The sequence below is a fragment of the Coregonus lavaretus genome (genome assembly GCF_964263955.1).
Source record: "Coregonus lavaretus genome assembly, chromosome: 29".
Lineage (NCBI taxonomy): Eukaryota > Metazoa > Chordata > Actinopteri > Salmoniformes > Salmonidae > Coregonus > Coregonus lavaretus.
Window position 1 is genome coordinate 25,697,470 of NC_140016.1, and position 22,806 is coordinate 25,720,275.

The 22,806-nt window shown below is 42.6% G+C and overlaps 1 protein-coding gene across 1 annotated transcript; it reads right to left on the bottom strand.

Annotated features, from left to right (window-relative positions):
- Positions 1-2,459: 2,459 nt before the first annotated feature.
- LOC311104949 (WD40 repeat-containing protein SMU1) lies at positions 2,460-21,548 on the bottom strand. The gene is made up of 12 exons (XM_084146938.1): positions 21,438-21,548; positions 20,795-21,005; positions 20,499-20,651; positions 17,935-18,045; positions 17,646-17,774; positions 17,307-17,426; positions 17,051-17,167; positions 12,066-12,193; positions 11,816-11,942; positions 6,009-6,176; positions 5,727-5,879; positions 2,460-3,110 (listed from the first exon to the last, which is right to left on the bottom strand). The coding sequence occupies exons 1-12, from the start codon at positions 21,461-21,463 to the stop codon at positions 3,012-3,014; spliced, it is 1,542 nt and encodes a 513-aa protein (XP_084003064.1). The 5' UTR covers positions 21,464-21,548; the 3' UTR covers positions 2,460-3,011.
- Between the last annotated feature and the right edge of the window lie 1,258 nt (positions 21,549-22,806).

A 22,806-nucleotide genomic window follows, 5' to 3' on the forward strand; every position in this document is an offset into this window, starting at 1 on the left:
GTAAAGAACTTAAGTTAAAAATACTTTAAAGTACTACTTAAGTAGTTTTTGGGGGTATCTGTTTACTATTTATATTTTATACATTTATTTTTACTCCACTACATTCCTAAAGGAAATAATGTACTTTTTACTCTACATTTTTCCTGACATCCAAAAGTACTCGTTACATTTTGAATGCTTAGCAGGACAGGGAAATGGTCCAATTCACACACTTATCAAGAGAACATCCCTACTGCTTCTGATCTGGTGGACTCACTAATCACAAATGCTTAGTTTGTAAATTATGTCTGAGTGATGGCGTGTGCCCCTGGCCATCCATAATTTAAAACACAAGAAACCCTTGCCATCTGGTTTGCTTAATGTAAGGTATGTTTTATTGTTATACTTTTACTTTTGATACTTAAGTACATTAGCAATTACATTTACTGTTGGTATTTAAGTATATTTTAAACCAAATACTTTTAGACTTTCACTCAAGTAATATTTTACTGGGTGACATTCACTTGAGTCATTTTCTATTCATGTCTCTTTACTTTTACTCAAGTATGACAATTGGGTACTTTTCCCACCACTGTGGTCAACAGTAGTATAGGGAATAGATTGCCATTTGGGAAGCAGCCAAGAGTTTCTCTCCTACATATTATTAAGTATTCAATTTATGTATGGTGTTAATTAAAGGAGCTTTATGTAAAATGTCTACATTGTAATTTCAGAAAATTTCCTTAACCCTATCAGTCCCGAGACCCCAGCAAAAATCGGCGTTTTCATTTATCTGACTTTCATTTATCTGCATGTCCAGCCCTTATATTTAGCCTCACAATTAAGTGTTTTAACATTTTCTTTTCAGGACAACCAGGGCTACAAGTAGAACACAAAACCATTTGACATAAACTGTTGCATTCATGAGTTTAATTTACAAAGCAAAAACCTGATAAAAATGAATTTATATGGAATGCTGTAAGTACAGAAATTGTTTGCTCACTGGGAAATGAATATCCAACTAGTCAGTGACAACTGTGTGGAGTTTGTGACAGCAACTATATGAGCTTATTACAGTAGTATATGCACTATGTCCTGGAATCTCCCATGATCTTCTATGTAGAAGAACCCCTGACCTTATAATGACTCGTGTAGCTTGTGAGCAAAAGTGATACTTTTTAATAGTTTGTAGCTCAACCATTCGGACTCGACGTTTTTGTAAAAAGACCCTTCGGGATCTGCCCGTATCTCACAAACATTGCTCTAGCTCAGCCCCCGTAAATCACGCAAATCGAATGGTACAACGCAGAAGTCTGTAGCTCAAACACGCAATGTTTAAAAGGGGTTAGAAGTCTAAATTGCACCTGTGTCACGGTTGGACTCATTGGGTTAATATATCTGCAGTAAAAGTGTAATGATAGTGTTTCACAATGTTTTTTTCTATAAATAAAAATTGGGCCCACACAAAATTGGTGTGGGTCAACAAGCCGGAACGGCTCGTCAAATTGGCAGGCTGCACAACCTCCCCACCTTCCTGCCATTATCTGGTCCATTGGACCATTAGTTATCTCAAATGCAGTAGTTATGGAATGCCCTTAGACCTCATCTAATCAATGAAATAATATTAATATATAATATTGGGCTAACTCAAATCCTCACAGACTAGGAACTCCACCTCAATTTTGCCCCTGAGATTGACCTAATGAGCCAAATCGGTGATTTAGCGCATTTATATTGGGTAAGCATTATTTATTTATTTAACAGGCAAGTCAGTTAAGAACAAATTCTTATTTACAATGACGGCCACCTCAATATTTGCAGCCGTAGGTGGTAATATCTCTATAGGAGCTGATCAGTCGTCAGTATTGTTAAATATTTTGAATGTTAAGGAAAGATTTGAATGGAGAAAGCTGATCCGAGAGCAGCGCTCCCTCTATTTCGATCCTATCAGTAATCGACATGCTCCAAAGATGCACTTAGCGACCGTTCTCTCTGCGCGGTGTCTTGGGAAACGCATGTTACATTTTCGGCCGTTGTATAAAAGCTGCATAATTAAAACGCTCCTAAGCCTAAATTCCATCGCTATCGAGAAACTGGGCCCTGACCAGTTGGAGGGCCAGACTGCCAGAGCCTGAAAAAAACGTTATTCTCTCTCAGTATTATAATTTGATGTATCCGAATTGCATTTACGTTGTTTGTGATACTTTTAAATGCCTAAATTGTTCTCAGAAAGGTGGGTTTAATGGTAAGAGATACCCAAAACATTTGTTGGAACAATCGAGTGTCTGCAGTAAAAATATCATGAAAGAACACAAATTACAAGTATTTTTACCTTAATCCCACTTGGTGGCATAAAGAGACCTGCTGTTACCAAGAGCGAAGTGTTGGATGTTGCACTAGAATATATCTTATACTGTATATCTGACTGTCAAGGCTCAATAAGAGGGCAGCTAAACAAAGAAAATACTTTCACTATGTTCCTGGTCAAATATATTTTTAATGGCCCAGACAAGAAATTGTACATGTAAATCCAGTCAACCACTGACACATAACAATCCATGCGTTTCACATCTAGGAACACAAGTCAACACACATGAAAAGGAATATCATCAGGATTTGGGGATTCAAAAATCAACATGAGTAATTAACCAGACAAATGACAGCCCTTTTTATTTCTTGCTGTGCAGTAAAAATAATCATAATAAATGCAATTAAAAAATATATTTACATGAATATTTTTTTATATATAAAAAACAAGTATTTCTAATGCCTACGCCTGCACTCCCAATACCCCAGTGTTTCCCCCCGCTAGACCTCGTCTTAGGCGTAGCGCAGGAGCCCCAAAACAGCAACACGGACTGCCAATTGATATTAATTGGGGCCAAAGCATTTTGGCATGAACAACAGAGCTAGATGGGAGACCCTACCCGGCCTGCAGTAAAGAGATGGTAGGGAAAGCACTGCACAGTCCCATGGGAAGAGCAGCTGGCATGCCGATGGAAGGGGGCTTGTGGGGTTAAGCAGGGCTATGCTTAGGGTTTCCAGAGTTTGAGTAGGCCGTCCTCACTGTACGTGGAGATGAGGTTCTGGTGGGGGTGGTGGGCGATGCCAATCACATCCTTCTCATGGACCTGGGGTAGGGGAGACGAGATGTCATGATGAGATTCTAATACAACCTTTAGGCTATAGTCAATCCAGGCAATTTCACATTAATCTAACGAGGGCGGCAGGTAGCCTAGTGGTTAAAGCGTTGGGCCAGTAACCGAAAGGTCGCTGGTTCGACGAGCCGAGAAGGTGAAAAATCTGTTAATGTGCCCTTGAGCAAGGCACTTAACCCTAGTTTGCTTCAGGGGCACCATACTACTATGGCTGACCCTGTAAAACAACACATTTCACTCCACCTATCCGGTGTGATAATATACAGTGCATTCGGAAAGTATTCAGACACCTTGACTTTTTCCATATTTAGTTACGTTACAGCCTTATTCTAAAATTGATTAAATTGTTTTTTCCCCCTCAATCTACACACAATACCCCATAATGACAAAGCAAAAACAGGTTTTTAGAAATTTGAGCAAATGTATAAAAAACCCGGAAATATCACATTTACATAAGTATTCAGACCCTTTACTCAGTACTTTGTTGAAGCACCTTTGGCAGCAATTACAGCCTCAAGTCTTTTTGGGTATGATGCTACAAGCTTGGCACACTTTTCAGGTCTCTCCAGAAATATTTGATTGGGTTCAAGTCTGGGCTCTGGCTGGGCCACTCAAGGACATTCAGAGACTTGTCCTGAAGCCACTCCTGCGTTGTCTTGGCTGTGTGCTTAGGGTTGTTGGAAGGTGAACCTTCGCCCCAGTCTGAGGTCCTGAGCGCTCTGGAGCAGGTTTCAATCAAAGGATCTCTCTCATCTTTCCCTCGATCCTGACTAGTCTCCCAGTCCCTGCCGCTGAAAAACATCCCCACAGCATGATGCTGCTACCACCATGCTTCACCTTAGGGATAGTGCCAGGTTTCATCCAGACATGACGCTTGGCATTCAGGCCAAAGAGTTCAATCTTGGTTTCATCAGACCAGAGAATCTTGTTTCTCATGGTCTGAGAGGCTTTTAGGTGACTTTTGGTACCCTTCCTCAGATCTGTGCCGACACAATCCTGTCTCGGAGCTCTACGGATAATTCCTTCGACCTCATGGCTTGTTTTTTGCTCTGACATGCACTGTCAACTGTGGGACCTTATATAGACAGGTGTGTGCCTTTCCAAATCATGTCCAATCAATTGAATTTACCACAGGAGGACTCCAATCAAGTTGTAGAAACATCAAGGATGATCAATGGAACAGGATGCACCTGAGCTCAATTATCGAGTCTCATAGCAAAGGGTCTGAATACTTATGTAAATAAGGTATTTCTGTTTATTTGTAATACATTTGCAAAATAATAAAAACTGTTTTTGCTTTGTCATTATGGGATATTGTGTGTAGATTGAGGAGGACCAAAAAATTATGTAATCAATTTTAGAATAAGGTTGTAACGTAACAAAATGTCGAAAAAGTCAAGGGGTCTGAATACTTTCCGAATGGACAATTTTTTTTTTATGCAACGGAAATGTTGAATTACGTGCATTGTCCCTGACCCTGTCTGACTAAATTACATCAACACACATGAAAATAAATAAACAACTCTTATTTTTATAATTGGGAAGTAACAGTTTTAACCAGGCTTGAGGTAAATGTTTTTAATGATTGCAATGCAATTCACCCCACCTCCAAATCAAAATGCATTCATCTGTTCAGTTTTTGGGTGTCTGGATATATAAAAAATAATATGCCATTTAGCAGACGCTTTTATCCAAAGCGACTTATGTCGTGCGTGCATACATTTTTGTGGTCCCGGGGATCGAACCCACTACCTTAGCGTTACAAGCGCCGTGCTCTACCAGCTGAGCTACAGAGGACCACATATATACCAGTAATATACTCTCCGGAGCATAAAAAAAAAACTCCCATAGGCCTATTTCCTGTCGGATCATGGCACATGCTTTCTCTTTAAAATTAAATGTTTTGATAGATAACATGGCTTCATGGTAGACCTATGTTAATAAAAACAGTAGGCCTATATGTTAGGGCTGGTCCTGCATGTCCGATGCGCATCCAAACTGGGAATGTAATTTCCGTCTCTCCCGTGTGGGCGGACTAATCTACCAGCTCACGTTTGTTGCCTATGTTTAGACATAGTGATCATTATGCACCTTGCTTTATTTGCATTATTTGAAAGGATTTGAGGGTTAGTTTAAGATTTGGGGAAATACAGGCAGTGGGTCTTGAGATCTGCCGTTGAAGATTTCACACAGGGAATTAGGGTGCTATATGCACAGCAGCTCAGTTCATAGTAGCCAACCTTGGATACCATGGATTGCTGCATGTTGCATATTAATATAACTACTGTGATGCATAATTGCCATGGTCATTTGGAATTACCAATCAATGAGCATTATAGGTAATGTAGTCATTCTACAGATACATTGGCCTACAAATGCTTGCATCATTTACATTGTGACAGCATGGTATCCCCGGGATACCGGACATTCCAAAACAAAAGTGGAATATAATGTGGCCAGTGGCATGTAAGAGGACAACGTGCTTCTTTCGAGCCTAAAATAAAGAAAATTGGTGCAATATTGTAAGAGGAGATCCTCCACAGTTAAGGCATACGGTATTAAAATATTGATGATTAGGAATACACATACTGTCAGGGTTCTCTCCAGCTTGCCGGTGACTGTGCTAAAGCAGTAGAGTACAAAGTCCTCTCCTACACAGTAGATCCACTCGCCACGGGGAGACAGCGTACAGCAGACAAAGTCTCCTCCCTCCCTCTTACCAGAGCTGAAACTCCTCACAATCTGGAGGACAGAGGGGGAATAAGGTAATACATTACATGCCTATCATTTTCAAATATTCAAAATGAATACTTCATACTCATTCAGTTATAAGTGGTTTAATGACTGTAAGTGGTCAAGTTGAGTCCTGACCTGGCCCTGCATGTTCATGATGACTACGGTGTTGGAGCGGTTGCACACCACAAAGTGCTCTGGGTTCTTGGGCAGCAGGATGACGTTGTTGACTGTGATGTCGGTGCCGGCCGAAGTGCCAAGGGACTTGAAGGTGTTGGTGCATTCTGTGGTTTTCATGTTCCAGACCTGACAGAGATTCACGGACAAGGGTTAACAATCAAAAGCCGAGAACATACAGTACCAGTCAAAAGTTTGGACACCTACTCATTCAAGGGGTTTTCTTTGTTTTTTTTAAACTATTTTCTACATTGTAGAATAATAGTGAAGACATAAAAACTATGAAATAAACAAATCAAAATATTTTAGATTCTTCAAAGTAGCCACCCTTTGCCTTGATGACTCTTGGCATTCTCTCAACCAGCTTCATGAGGTAGTCACCTGGAATGCATTTCAATTAACAGGTGTGCCTTGTTAAAAGCTAATTTGTGGAATTTCTTTCTTAATGTGTTTGAACCAATCAGTTGTGTTGTGACAAGGTAGGGGGGTATATAGAAGATAGCCCTATATGGTAAATACCAAGTCCATATTATGGCAAGAACAGCTCAAATAAGCAAAGAGAAACAACAGTCCATGATTAATTTAAGACATGAAGGTCAGTCAATCCGGAACATTTCATGAACTTTGCAGTCGCAAAAACCATCAAGCGCTATGATGAAACTGGCTCTCATGAGGACCGCCACAGGAAAGGAAGACCCAGAGTTACCTCTGCTGCAGAGGATAAGTTCATTAGACTTACCAGCCTCAGAAATTGCAGCCCAAATAAATGCTTCACAGAGTTCAAGTAACAGACACATTTCAACATCAACTGTTTAGAGGAGACTGCATGAATCAGGTCTTCATGGTCGAATTGCTGCAAAGACACCACTACTAAAGGACACCAATAAGAAGAAGAGACTTGCTTGGGCCAAGAAACACGAGCAATGGACATTAGACCGGTGGAAATCTGTCCTTTGGTCTGGCGTCCAAATTGGAGATTTTTGGTTACAACCCGCTTGTCTTTGTGAGACGCAGAGTAGGTGAACGGATTATCTCCGCATGTGTGGTTCCCACCGTGAAGCATGGAGGAGGAGGTGTGATGGTGCTTTGCTGGTGACTCTGTCTGTGATATATTTAGAATTCAAGGCAGACTTAACCGGCATGGTTACCACAGCATTCTGCAGCGATACGCCATCCCATCTGGTTTGCGCTTAGTGGGACTCTCATTTGTTTTTAAACAGGACAATGACCCAAAACACACCTCCAGGCTGTGTAAGGGCTATTTGACCAAGAAGGAGAGTGATGGAGTGCTGCATCAGATGACCTGGCCTCCACAATCACCCGACCTCAACCCAATTGAGATTGTTTGGGATGAGTTGGACCGTAGAGTGAAGGAAAAGCAGCCAACAAGTGCTTAGCATATGTGGGAACTCCTTCAAGACTGTTGGAAAAGCATTCCTCATGAAGCTGGTTGAGAGAATGCCAAGAGTGTGCAAAGCTGTCATCAAGGCAAAGGGTGGCTACTTTGAAGAATCTAAAATATTTGTTATTTGAATAACACTTTTTGGGTTACTACATGATTCCATATGTGTTACATTTCATTGTTTAATGTCTTCACTATTATTCTACAATGTAGAAAATAGTATAAATAAATAAAAACCCTTGAATGAGTAGGTGTCCAAACGTTTGACTGGTACTGTACATTATGCTATAAATAAAGGTATACTGGTCATACCATGAATTAAACAATCTGCTATTGGGTGGAGACAAGTCAATATACGCTATATACACTGCTCAAAAAAGTATGACCTCCCTACAATGCCTGGGCATGCTCCTGATGAGGTGGCGGATGGTCTCCTGAGGGATCTCCTCCCAGACCTGGCCTAAAGCATCCGCCAACTCCTGGACAGTCTGTGGTGCAACGTGGTGTTGGTGGATGGAGCGAGACATGATGTACCAGTGTTGCTCAATTGGATTCAGGTCTGGGGAACGGGCGGTCCATAGCATCAATGCCTTCCTCTTGCAGGAACTGCTGACACACTCCAGCCACATGAGGTCTAGCATTGTCTTGCATTAGGAGGAACCCAGGGCCAACCGCACCTGCATATGGTCTCACAAGGGGTCTGAGGATCTCATCTCGGTACCTAATGGCAGTCAGACTACCTCTGGCGAGCACATGGAGGGCTGTGCGGCCCCCCAAAGAAATGCCACCCCACACCATGACTGACCCACCGCCAAACAGGTCATGCTGGAGGATGTTGCAGGCAGCAGAACGTTCTCCACGGCGTCTCCAGACTCCGTCACGTCTGTCACGTGCTCAGTGTGAACCTGCTTTCATCTGTGAAGAGCACAGGGCGCCAGTGGCGAATTTGCCAATCTTGGTGTTCTCTGGCAAATGCCAAACGTCCTGCACAGTGTTTTGCTGTAAGCACAAACCCCACCTGTGGACGTCGGGCCCTCATACCACCCTCATGGAGTCTGTTTCTGACCGTTTGAGCAGACACATGCACATTTGTGGCCTGCTGGAGGTCATTTTGCAGGGCTCTGGCAGTGCTCCTCCTGCTCCTCCTTGCACAAAGGCGGATGTAGCAGTCCTGCTGCTGGGTTGCTGCCCTCCTACGGCCTCCTCCACGTCTCCTGATGTACTGGCCTGTCTCCTGGTAGCGCCTCCATGCTCTGGACACTACGCTGACAGACACAGCAAACCTTCTTGCCACAGCTCGCATTGATGTGCCATCCTGGATGAGCTGCACTACCTGAGCCACTTGTGTGGGTTGTAGACTCCGTCTCATGCTACCACTAGAGTGAAAGCACCGCCAGCATTCAAAAGTGACCAAAATATCAGCCAGGAAGCATAGGAACTGAGAAGTGGTCTGTGGTCACCACCTGCAAAACCAGTCCTTTATTGGGGGTGTCTTGCTAATTGCCTATAATTTCCACCTGTTGTCTATTCCATTTGCACAACAGCATGTGAAATATATTGTCAATCAGTGTTGCTTCCTAAGTGGACAGTTTGATTTCACAGAAGTGTGATTGACTTGGAGTTACATTGTGTTGTTTAAGTGTTCCCTTTATTTTTTTGAGCATTCGGAAAGTATTTCGGAAAGTATTTAGACCCCTTGACTATTTCCACGTTGTTACGTTACAGCCTTATTCTAAAATGGATTACACACAATACCCCATAATGACAGAGAAAACAGGTTAGAATTTTTTGCAAATGTATATTTTTTAAAAAGTATTCAGACCCCTTGCTATGAGACTCGAAATTGAGTTCAGGTGCATCCTGTTTGTATTGATCATCCTTGAGATGTTTCTACAACTTGATTGGAGTCCACCTGTGGTAAATTCAATTGATTGGACATGATTTGGAAAGGCACGCACCTGTCAATATAAGGTCCCACAGTTGACAGTGCATATAAGAGCAAATCCCAAGCCATGAGGTCGAAGGAATTATCTGTAGAGCTCCGAGACAGGATTGTGTCGAGGCAGAGATCTGGGGAAGGGCACCAAAAAATGTCTGCAGCATTGAAGATCCCCAAGAACACAGTGGCCTCCATCATTCTTAAATTGGAGAAGTTTGGAACCACCAAGTGCTGGCCACCCGGCCAAACTGAGCGACCGTGGGAGAAGGGCCTTGGTCAGGGAGGTGACCAAGAACCTGATGGTAACTCTGACAGAGCTCCAGAGTTCCTCTGGAGATGGGAGAAACTTCCAGAAGGACAACCATCTCTGCAGCACTCCACCAATCAGGCCTTTATGGTAGAGTGACCAGACAGCAGCCACTCCTCAGTAAAAGGCACATGACAGCCCGCTTAGAGTTTGCCAAAAGGCACCTAAAGGACTCAGACCATGAATAACAAGATTCTCTGGTTTGATGAAACCAAGATTGATCTCTTTGGCCTGAATGCCAAGCGTCACGTCTGGAGGAAACCTGGCACTATCCCTACGGTGAAGCAAGGTGGTGGCAGCATCATGCTGTGGGGATGTTTTTCAGCGGCAGGGACTGGGAGACTAGTCAGGATCGAGGGAAAGATGAACGGAGCAAGGTACAGAGAGATCCTTGATGAAAACCTGCTCCAGAGCGCTCAGGACCTCAGACTGGGGCGAAGGTTCACCTTCCAACAGGACAACGACCCTAAGCACACAGCCAAGACAACGCAGGAGTGGCTTCGGGACAAGTCTCTCAATGTCCTTGAGTAGCCCAGCTAGAGCCCGGACTTTAACCCGAGCAAACATCTCTGGAGAGACCTTAAAATAGACGTGCTGCGACGCTCCCCATCCAACCTGACAGAGCTCGAGGATCTGCAGAGAAGGATGGGAGAAACTCCCCAAATACAGGTGTGCCAAGCTTGTAGCGTCATACCCAAAAAGACTTGAGGCTGTAATCGTTGCCAAAGGTGCTTCAACAAAGTACTTAGTAAAGGGTCTGAATACTTATGTAAATGTGATACGTTTATTTTTTTATACATTTGCTACAATTTCTAAAAACCTGTTTTTGCTTTGTCATTATGGGGTATTGTGTGTAGATTGAGGAGGGGAAAAAACAATTTAATCCATTTCAGAATAAGGCTGTAGCGTAACAAAATGCACTGTACACACAAAAGTATGTGGACACCCCTTCAAATGCTGACAGGTGGTGTATAAAATTGAGCACACAGCCATGCAATCTCCATAGACAAACATTGGCAGTAGAATGGCCTTACTGAAGAGCTCAGTACTTTCAACATGGCACCGTCATAGGATGCCACCTTTCCAACAAGTCAGTTCGTCAAATTTCTACCCTGCTAGAGCTGCCCCAGTCAACTGTAAGTGCTGTTGTTGTGAAGTGGAAATGTCTAGGCGCAACAACGGCTCAGCCGCAAAGTGGTAGGCCACACAAGCTCACAGAACGGGACCGTAGAGTGCTGAAGCACATAGCGCGTAAAAATCGTCTGTCCTCGGTTGCAACACTCACTATTGAGTTCTAAACTGCCTCTGGAAGCAACTTCAGCACAAGAAGTGTTCGTTGGGAGCTTCATGAAATGGGTTTCCATGGACGAGCAGCCGCACACAAGCCTAAGATCACCATGCACAATGTCAAGCGTCGGCTGGAGTGGTTTAAAGCTCACCGCCATTGGACTCTGGAAACGCGTTCTCTGGAGTGATGAATCACGCTTCACCATCTGGCAGTCCGACGGACAAATCTGGGTTTGGCGGATGCCAGGAGAACGTTACCTGCCCGAATGCATAGTGCCAACTGTAAAGTTTGGCGGAGGAGGAATAATGGTCTGGGGCTGTTTTCCATGGTTCGGGCTAGGACCCTTAGTTCCAGTGAAGGGAAATCTTAATGCTACAGCATACAATGACATTCTAGACGATTCTGTGCTTCCAACTTTGTGGCAACAGTTTGGGGAAGGCCCGTTCCTGTTTCAGCATGACAACGCCCCCGTGCAGAAAGCGAGGTCCATACAGAAATGGCTTGTTGAGATCGGTGTGGAAGAACTTGACTGGCCTGCACAGAGCCCTGACCTCAAACCCATCGAACACCTTTGGGATGAATTGGAATGCAGACTGCGAGCCAGGCCGAATCGCCCAACATCAGTGCCCGACCTCACTAATGCTCGTGGCTGAATGGAAGCAAGTCCCCGCAGCAATGTTCAAACATCTAGTGGAAAGCCTTCCCATTAGAGTGGAAGCTGTTATAGCAGCAACGGGAAGACCAACTCCATATTAATGCCCATGATTTTGGAATGAGATGTTCGACTTGTAGATTATGGGACTGTTGGCTTCTAGCAGCGTGGGGGTCATACCTTTACGGTGCCGTCAGAGGAAGCGCTGATGATATGGTGGCCGTCAGGTGTGAATGTTGCTTCATTAACAAACGAAGAATGTCCTCGGAACTCTTTCAGCGACTTGCCTGACTTCAGCCCGTGAACCCTGTGGAACGCAAAAACATAACAGTTATGGTTCATTGGTGACCACTGATCTATAGGCAGAAAAAAGGAGAAAGTCAGAAAAGAGAAAGCATGAGAGAAAAATAGTTTCATTTATGAAGGTTACCTAATGGTCTGGTCAAATGAGGCACTGAGCAGCTGGCTGCTGTCCTTGCAGAAACTGAGGCAGGTGACACCTTTACTGTGGGCGCGCTCAAAGCGCCGCAAGCACTGGCCACTCTGGATCTTCCATACCTGTCAGAGGAGAAATGAGGTAGGGACGGTAGTGTGAGTATCCACTCAACCCAATGCAAGAGTTTGAACATCAAAAGTGAGAACTCCTATAGACCTTTTTAAGGAGGCGCGGAAGTGAACCCTGGAACCCCAAAGAACTTCCGGTGCATTTGTAAACAGCTGTTCCATCGCAGCTGTAAACAGCTAGGCTAACTAGCTTAGTCTAGTTGTTTTATCAAGGTCAAAATTAGCATTTGGACCATAGTATTCATGGGTGGGATGGTCCTTACGAGCAGAGACAAATCTATTTTTGCAATTTAAAGATTTCCCAAAGAAGCATCGCAGCGGGCTGCATTGCCTGCATGGATAGTAACATTAGCCGCAGGATGATGTGTAGCACACAGGTCATTGGTTTACAGCATCTATTCTAGGTAACGTCAGCTAGATAGCTACATATAATTAGGATAGACAGCCATCCCCACAAAAAATGTATGACACAAATGTTAGCTTGATCTGCTAAAAACAACAATGTTAGCTACCTAGCTAGCTAATAAACAGATTTCCAGTCCCAAAGAGAGAACTATGACAATACAAAAACAATTGCAACAATATGAAATGTTATATCACTTGAGAATAATGAATCAAGTCCTGGTCTAATTTCGATGTTTCCTAACCTCAGATACAGAGACCTGTGAAAGCTGCTTAACCCGGTCTGCAGATGAAGGTCCCAAGTCCTGGAGAGACTGAAGGGTATATCTCCAATGGGTTACATATGATATCGGTTTACTGTTAGAATTGGTTGTAAGATTACAAATATACTGTTAAGTAACATTACATAGATTTAGAACATGCATGGCCAACCTTGCTCCTAGATATCTAGCTACTGGGTGTGCTGGTTTCTGTTCCAGCCCAGCCCTGACATTCTGCTGATTATTTGTATTAGACACTATTCATTTAACTATTCAATCATCTCTTGTTTTGGAGTAAGATGGATGGCTAAACCCACTAACATTTACATAAGCTGTCTTTGTAGGATATGAAATGAAGTGTTGATTCTTTGAATTAAGTATTTTGTATTGTTTGGACATTGAACATTCCCTGTTTGTCTGTTTTATTTGGTTGTCATTCACTCTGATTTTGTCTGACATTGCACAGATTTGCAGTTGCAGCTGATGTCCTTGATTATTGGTGTGAGTGTAACGATCCCTGTATGGCTGACCTAGGATGCAACCCCTGTCCACAACAACACTTCAAACCCGCAAAGCAGCGTCCATTATCCTACCAAAACCATGATCTTGGTTGGGCTAGGATAACAATACTTGAAGTCTCAGGGTGGGTGACATCACCACACGATGACTACTAGGGCTTTGTCTCACTTTGTCTTTCCTTGATTACTCACATCCTATCGCAACTGTATTGGAGAAGGTACAAGGTCCCTCCCCTCTGACTTTCTTCTCAAATGGGTTTTGAGAAGGTGATGAGAGGAATCGAGGATGAATTGCGAAAGCACCCGTCACCCCTCCTGCAATTTTGCTTCATTCAACTCTCCTTCTCCAGTGGTTGGCACGCTAGCTTCATTTGATTAAGGTTTGCGTCCCGGCCCCGTCAGCCATACAGGGATGGAACTCATACATTAAAATGGCTACTTTGCTGCCCATGTAAAAGTGACCCTTCACTGTGTTCACTCTCCAGGGTATTTCTCTTGCCTCCACTATCCATGCTCTACCCTTTTGCTTCCATTGCTTACAGTGGTTGTGAAATTATTTATGGCATGCATGCCTCATGCAGACATATGATGGGATTAGTATCGGCTTCGTGGGCATGTCCAATGAGGCTTGTCATTTCTATACTGAAACAGGATTAGCAAGTCGTCACACATTGTTGACATTTTGTTGAGGTTTTCTCAATTTTAAATGATATTATTAGGAATATTAAAAACCACTTACATCTGAGATAACATGTGTAAGGATCATTTGCTAATATCTTGAAAAGAAAAGGCTGATACTGGCAAGAGCAGTGTGGGTTATTTTTCATTAGACAATGAGGCTAAGCATGTTGAAGGATACAAGATTTGACTCCTACAGCTAGTGTACATGCCGTCATGAAATGGATTAGTGCAAGCCCTACCCTTGAAGGTAGGCCTTAAGGATGACATGCACAGGAGAGAGACATCATTAGCAAATATCACCATCATGAGGGTGTGCAGAAAGGAATATTTAAAGGTTCATTTGATTTAATTTCAAAATATTTGTTTGCTTCATGTTATGTATGATCCTGGTGTAATCATATGCAGTTCAACATTATAACCACAAGGTGTCAGTTCTAGTATTTGTATACTGAACAAAAATATAAAACGCTTCATGTAAAGTATTGGTCCCATTTTCCATACGCACAAAAAGCTTATGCACAAATGTGTTTACATCCCTGTTAGTGAGCATTTCTCCTTTGCCAAGATAATCCATCCACCTGACAGGTGTGGCATATCAAGAAGCGGATTAAACAGCATGATCATTACACAGGTGCATGTTGTGCTGGGGACAATAAAAGGCCACTCTAAAATGTGCAGTTTTGTCACAAAACACAATGCCATAGCTGTCTCAAGTTGAGGGAGTGTACAATTTGCATGCTGACTGCAGGAATGTCCACCAGAGCTGTTGCCAGATAATGTAATGTTCATTTCTCTACCATAAGAACTTTAGAGAATTTGGCAGCACGTCCAACCTGCCTCAACCACAGACCACGTGTAACCACACCAGCCCAGGACCTCCACATCAGGCTTCTTCACCTGCGGGATCGTCTGAGACTAGCCACCCGAACAGCTGATGAAACGGTAGGTTTACACAACCAAAGAATTCAGGGAAGCTCATCTGCGTGCTCGTCATCCTCACCACGGTCTTGACATGACTGCAGTTCGGAGTCGTAACTGACTTCAGCGGGCAAATGCTCACCTTCCGATGGCCACTGGCACACTGGAGAAGTGTGCTCCTCAAGGATGAATCCCGAGTTCAACTGTACCGGGCAGTTAGCAGACAGCGTGTATGGCGTCGTGTGGGCGAGCGGTTTGCTGATGTCAACATTGTGAACAGTGCCCCATGGTGGCAGTGGGGTTATGGCAGGGCTCGACATTAAAGCTTGTCCGCTTGCCCGGGGTAAGTAAAAAATTATTGCCGGACAAGCAGATTATACATTAAGTTGTCCAAATGGACAAGTACAAAATAAATCTCCCCAAAATCACAATATCAAACAATTAGGCTACTCCGATCAGAATTGTATCAAAGAGTCCTTCGGAACGCATTGGAGTATAATTATTGCAGGCCTGCACTGACAGGCGCCAGCGGTCTTTCAATCACGTGAGATGTGTTGTTTTTTATCAAAGTGTGCCTAACTGCGTGTGAGCAAATGTTGATATTCATTGCTAGTGAATTAGTTATTTACCCAGTTATAGCTCACTTTTGGTCAGCAATGAAAATCCTGGAAAAGTCATGGTGTGTGCATCACCTGTATGTTTGCCAGTGGGGTAGTTGCCTGAAGAGAGAGCGAGCGAGACATTGCGCAGCAGGTAAAGTAATTATATAGTCTAACAGACTAACTAGATAGCCAATTCAATACATGTTGTATAGTTTGGATGGTTAACTCCCTAGTCAACTATTTAGCATGTATTCATTTCATTGTCATGTCTGATGTCCTAAAATAACTTTCCACCGGCACTTGTGTAGGCTATAACCGCAAATGTCCAACCCGCTATTGATACTGGTGTGCAGTTGATGAAACCAATGCTGCATACCCCGGTTGTAAAACAGTCTCTCAGCGCTCAAAATTGGCTAGGATTTTCCCCTATTCAAAATATATTCAATATTTTGTCTTGCCCATTCACCCTCTGAATGGCACACATACTTAATCCATGTCTCAATTCTTTCAAATCCTTCTTTAACCTGTCTCCTCCTCTTCATCTACACTGATTGAAGTGGATTTAACAGGTGACATCAATAAGGGATCCTAGTTTTCACCTGTATTCACCTGGTCAGTCTATGTCATGGAAAGAGCAGATGTTCTTAATGTTTTGTACACTCAGTGTAGAACGTGTTATTGTTTTGACAGTTGAAAGGCTCTATAGTGTCAGTACATTAGTGCTGAGCGATTAGTGCTTTTTGAGGTCAGTTCGGTTTCAGTTCGATTATTACAAACTAATCACTGTTTTTGAGTTCAATCTTTTTTTTTTACATTAAATGCACAATGCATTATGTCGGTTGAATGCTGTAACACAGAATAAATCTATTAATGAAAGTCCCATGATGGTAGTGACTGCCCATTACTGCTTATCACTTATTAACCATCATTACTTTTATTTGACAACTATTATTTAATTCCAAATCATCATCTCATCTCTTTATAGCTGCTGCCTATGCTGTCTGACTAAATCACTATTTTAGTAGTTCTTCAAAATAAATAAGGCATACTTTTATGACTGCTGAATACCAACTATCAACCACTTAGATCATGCATTTTCAGGCTTGCGAAGCAACTGCTTTCTATCCATCTATCCCTCTCGATCGCGGTTCTCTCAGTCTCCGTGTCAGCTCCGCACAGACCGGACAAGTTTAAGCAGGTGTGCAATGGATTATGGTTATTGTAGTTAATTACCACGTTTTCTGCGCTAAACTATGTAGAATATTGGCCTGTTGGAAACTACAACTCCCTACTACATCGCACAGTTCAGGCATGATCTGATTTATCTCTACAGAAACTGCACATCGAGCTCACAGAAAAAACCAGAACGAAATGGAATTCAAATAATTTAACCGACGTTGGTCAATTAGTTGTTTAAAAACTGGAAAATAACCAACATTTCGGTTAATCGCTCAGCACTACAGTACATACCTTTATTTTGCCATCCTGGGCTCCTGTGGCCAGCATCTCTGTGTCCCTGCTGAAGCACATACACAGCACTGCATCATCCATCATCATGAAGTTATCCTGCGCCTGGTACTTCAGATCCTATCACACAAACATTTGATTAGGTCATTTTACGAAACGCTAGCAAGGGTATTTTCAAAACTCCATGAATTGAAATCCAGTGTTATTTCTCAAATTGCCACAAATCCGAGTATCATTTGGTGTTGGATCGCACACGCACCTTTCTGATTTTGCCTGTGGTGAAGTTCCAGACCTCGATGAAACCATCAACTGATCCCGTGACCAAGTACTGACCATCAGGAGAGAAGCGGGAACACTCCACGTGGGACTTCTGCCCAAACTAGTAAGAATAACACCGCATTTTTATAAAAACACAAGCAGCACTCCTTGTTCTTGTTGTCATGCATCATTTGATTCAATTATCCTTTGCATAACCAAGCCAGTACCATTGAGATACAGGAATCTCTGTTGTAAGAAAGACATGGCAAAGAGGTAACATAAAAAAAAACATCCTCACTAATAAAATACACTGACAGTACCACATCTGGGCATACAGTACCTTTATATGTCTGGTGAGCTGTGTGGGGAAGCGCTCCTCCTCCACGTCCTTCACGGCTGCCTTGCCCCTGAACAGGTCAATGGTCATACCCGGGGGTAGGAGACCCTGGTGCTGCTGCCATTTTAGGGACTGAGAGAGATGGTGGTTAACATACTAATCGGTGGTCTCAAATGTGAGATGTCAAGCTGCTGCAACAGAATATTAGCCTGGTCGTAGATCAGATTGTATGTGCTGAACTAACGTGAAAAGACCCTATGGATGCCCAGAGGTATAGGAACATGTCACCCACCTGTCCCAGCAGGGCCATGAGACGGGAGGGGGGCACCACACTGACCTCCCCGGCCAGGGCCTGGGCGATGGCTACGCGCCTCTTCTCCTTACTGCTTCCGTCTGGGTAGGCCTGGAGGACACAGAGGGAGGAGAGCACAGAGACACTGAGCAATGACACAAACACAAGACTGCAGGAACTCGTAAGAGCCCACAACAAAAACCGACCCGGGCCCGGTTTCCCAATAGCGATGGAACTTAGGCTTACGAGTGTTTTAACGATGCACCCTTCTTTCAAATGGCCAAAGATGTAACATTTCCCAAAAAAACATGAAGAGAAAATGTTCGCTAAGTGCATCGCTGAGGCCTGTGTTGACACTGATAGGATTGAAAGAAAGGCAGCGCCGCTCTCGGATCAGCTTTCTCCATTAAAAAATTGCATTATACAGTGCTGCTTGAAAGTATGTGAACCCCTTGTGCAATTACAGACTTTCAGTTTTTACCATGAAATCTTCATTTAATGAGAACCAGTCTTTTTGATCTGACATAACAGGTGTAGAGGAAATCATGCGTCTAGTACAAAAACAAAATTAAAAAGGAATTAGCGCAGGTGCAAAAATAAGTGAATCAGGTGGGTAAATAATTAGCTACTAAACGCACCAATCAAAGGAGAGATCGTTAGGAAAGAGTTTGGGCGGGACTCTGATAAAGAGAGATAAGAAACCTGGTCAGTTTGGTGTTACCCATCCAGGTGAATGCAAAGCACACCATGCCGAGAGGAAAGGAGATCTCAGAGGACATCAGGACGAGGGTAGTGAGAGCACATCAGTCTTGGGAAGGCTATAAAATCATCTCAAAAATATTTGAGCTCCATCAGTCCACTGTGAGGCAAATAATTTACAAATGAAGAGCATTTAACATGTTAGCGACTCGGCCTAGAAGTGGCCGCCCTTCCAAAATATCCCCAAGAACAATAATAAATTGACCTTTTTGGTCACAATCAACACTGCTATGTTTGGCGAAAACCCAACACTGCCTACCACCAAAATAACCTTATCCCAACAGTCAAGCATTGTGGTGGGAATGTCAAGATCTGGGGTTGCTTTTCCTCCTCTGGACCTGGAAGACTCCACATCATTAAGGGAACCAGGAGATTCTTGAACAGAACGTCAGGCCATCAGTCAAGGAGCTAAAGCTGGGCCGAAAATGGATCTTCCTCCAAGACAACGACCCAAAGCATTCATGCAAATCTTCCAAAGAATGGCTCAGGAGAAAGAAGATTTGTGTTTTGGATTGGGCAAGTCAAAGTCCTGACCTAAATCCAATTGAGATGCTGTGGCAGGACGTGAAGCTGGCTGAGTTCTGTAAGGAGTGGGCAAAAATCCCTCAAAACAGATGTCAGAGACTGATTACTGGCTATAGGAGCCATTTAGTCCAAGTTATCACTGCTAATGGAGGTGCCACAAGCCATTGACTGAAGGGGTTCACATATTTTTGCACACATCAAATCTGAGTTTCTGTTAAATAAACCACTTTTGTTAAATAAACAATGAAAATATATCATTTTTTTTTGTTTCTGTCATTTACTTGGAATGTCTTTATTACGAATTGGGGTTTAGATAAGGATTTGATATGTTTATTTTAATATTTTATAGCAAAATAATGACCAGCCCTGTAGGGTTCACATTCTTTCAAGCAGCACTGTATTTATTCCACAATACTGACGACGGATCAGCTCCTGAAGAGATATTACCTATGGCTGAAAATGTTGAGGCGGCTTATTCTAATGCTTACCCAATAGGCTAATAATGCATTAAATCAAGATTTGGCACATTATCGCACACGTTGTTACATATCATTAAATATATTGTGGCAAAAATTAGACAGTAGCCTGCAATTAGCAAAATATAACTAAATTTAATGAACATTAAATTGATTTCAATATATAGGCCTATGTAGCCTAAACTGTATTCATATTTTAATACAGTCATCGGTTTTCATTTAATTCATATTTTTATCCTTCGCTTGTTTGTAACAATTGCAAAAACATTGACAACTTTTTATTTGTAGTTGATCTCATTCTGATGTTATTGGTCACAGAGACACATAAACATCTTGATTGTGTGTTTAGCGGAGATCTTCTGTATATAAAGTTACACGGAAGGGCAAAAAATGCATCTAACAACACACTTAGCCGTTCTAAATAACAAGCGTTTTCAAATGCAACTTTAGTAACAATGGTTTTGGGACACAGCTCAGAGATTTAATGATGCTCCTACAAAGGTTCTAATGATGAACTTAGCCCTAAGATGCTTTTGGGAAACCGGGCCAGGGGTCATTTCTGAATGACAATGGAAGAAATAGATACAAATGCCAAAGTCAAAACTCTATAGGACATTTCTTTATGCTTTATTTCAGGGGGAACACAAGTGAAGTGAAGGTTATTTTTTGGTGTTCAATAAAAGGATGTTCAGGCACACAACTGATGCACAGATAACCAGACTCATGACAGATAACCTGGAAAATAGTGCATACGGAGTTATATCTCCCTTGTGCAGGGTGTAATGTTGGGAGATGTCAACTCACCTCTCTGGGGTCAAAGTAGGAGCGAGCCAGTAGGTTCTCCAGGTGAATGTACCTCTCTGGTTGGGTCTGCTTCAGCATGATCATGGGGTCTGTTTGCCTTAACAAAGACCTGGCTGCTCCCAACTCTCTCAACTCAATGAGCTCCAACACCACCTGGGGGCAACAAATAAATCTATTAACTCTCATCTTACAGAAAGCATATTGACATAGCAGTAGAGAGCTAGCTGGTGAATACAGTTCTGGTGCATACACATTCTAAATGCAACACACCAACAAGATTCATGACAACGTCTTACCTGTTCATACAAGTCTATCAAAGTCTTGTCAGGGAGCTTGAGTGACTGGATAGCTTGCAGCACAGTGTCCCAATGGCCACTGTTGATGTCTGCCACGAAACTCTCGATACTGTCCACAGTGTTCAAAGACACGGTGGTCTCTTCCTGAAGGGTGGTCAAAGTCCGGTGCAGATTGTTCTCTTTCAGGTATTGCATTATCAGACGAATCACGCTGCAAAATCAAGGTAGACTCCATCAAGGTACGTCATGTTTTGATGCAAGACAAGCTCGGTCTATCTTGTTCGCTTGCAAACTAGTGGCTAGCTAGCTGGGTTGATTAACGATGTAGCTAGCTAGCCTATCAGAACGGTTAAGTTAGATAGTACATACTATATGGCTGCAAGAGTATCATAACATAAGCTAAAAGACCACTGGTGGTTACAAAAACATACACAACGCTTACTAATGAAACATAGCTAACTAACAAGCAGGTTGGTTAGCAAAGTGATGTTAGCTTAGCTAGCTGGGGCTGGCTACAAGCTGCTTGCAGGTTGTGATACTGGTAGGCCTCAACTGAGTTTAGACCTGCCACGTGAACCCTAATAAAGAAACAAATCAAACAACCATTTACAGTTGTGCAAATATGAATATCTAGAATACTTACTCTGCTGATTCCACCTCCAAAGACATTATTAAATCACTAAAAAGTAGGTAGTTGTGAGGAGAGAACTCAGAACAAACGTAAGGAACGAACAGTCGTAGAAGTGGTCGGAGTTTCCAATAGACGAGAAATATGTTTTCAAAATAAAAGTCAAAACGTCCACAAGACGCTACATGCGCACAGCATTCCGGATATTAGCTCTTAGCCCGTTTAAGGTGTTATTCAGGATAAACTGTTTACACGCATGTACCTTTGATTTTTCCGCTCACGAGTAGGCTATCCCTGTAACCATGAATAAACAGAATATTCCTAATTGAAGTTCATATGGGTTGAATGGAACAGTAACTGAAATATGGACACTGATTGTAGGCCTATAACCGCTCACATGTAGAGTAATATAATATGAACTCCTGCAGGATTGTGCATTTCTTGCAGTAAAATGATACAACAAATGTTAATTATCTCGGGAACATGAGTGGAGAGATGTGATTTCTTTCTTTCAGCATCCCTTGAGAAAATGGAATGCATGTGTAATGTGTTATCTTTGACACTGTTACGCAAACACAGTATTTCAACAACATACAATATGCACCCAAGATTAACTGAAGTCATCAGAAACGTGTTTCATCGTTTTCTCTGCTTTTCATTTCCTTAAAACTGGTGAAACTGATGACATTTTGCACAGGACGAATCTTTCCACTGTTTTGGAGGTATTGCGTTTTTATTGCGTTTTATCCCCAGCCGGCTGCGACCGGGAGACCCATGGGCGGCGCACAATTGGTCCAGCGTCGTCCAAGGTAGGGGAGGGTTTGGCCGGCAGGGATGTGGGTTCGTTTCCCACGGGGGGCCAGTATGAAAAAAACAAAAACATGTATGCATTCACTAACTGTAAGTCGCTCTGGATAAGAGCGTCTGCTAAATGACTAAAATGTAAATGAAACAGACAACTTTACAGGTGTTAACTAGATTAGTAATGCATTCATTCTATAGATGAAATACATTCTGTTGAGAACTAGGCCTACTTTTTTAGTCTTCTGGAGCAACAAGTTATGACAGAAGAGAATGTATCTAACTATGGTTGACAAACAAATGGCCTACCAAATGTCGGAAATTATAATATGGCCTACCAAATGTAGGGTGCTATTTTTTTTTCTCACAAAAGCGCTGACGAAGGCCTTGAGGCCGATATGTAAAGCTTATTTGTATGTTTTATTTAACCTTTATTTATTAAAGAGCAGTGATACGTAAAGCTTATTAAAGAGCAGTGATACTAGCAAGAGCAGTGTGCGGGTTTCTTATTTTTTTTCTCATCTTATTCAACTGTTACCAGGCACCTGCAAAAAAGATAGCTCAGATGTGCAAGTGCCTTTTG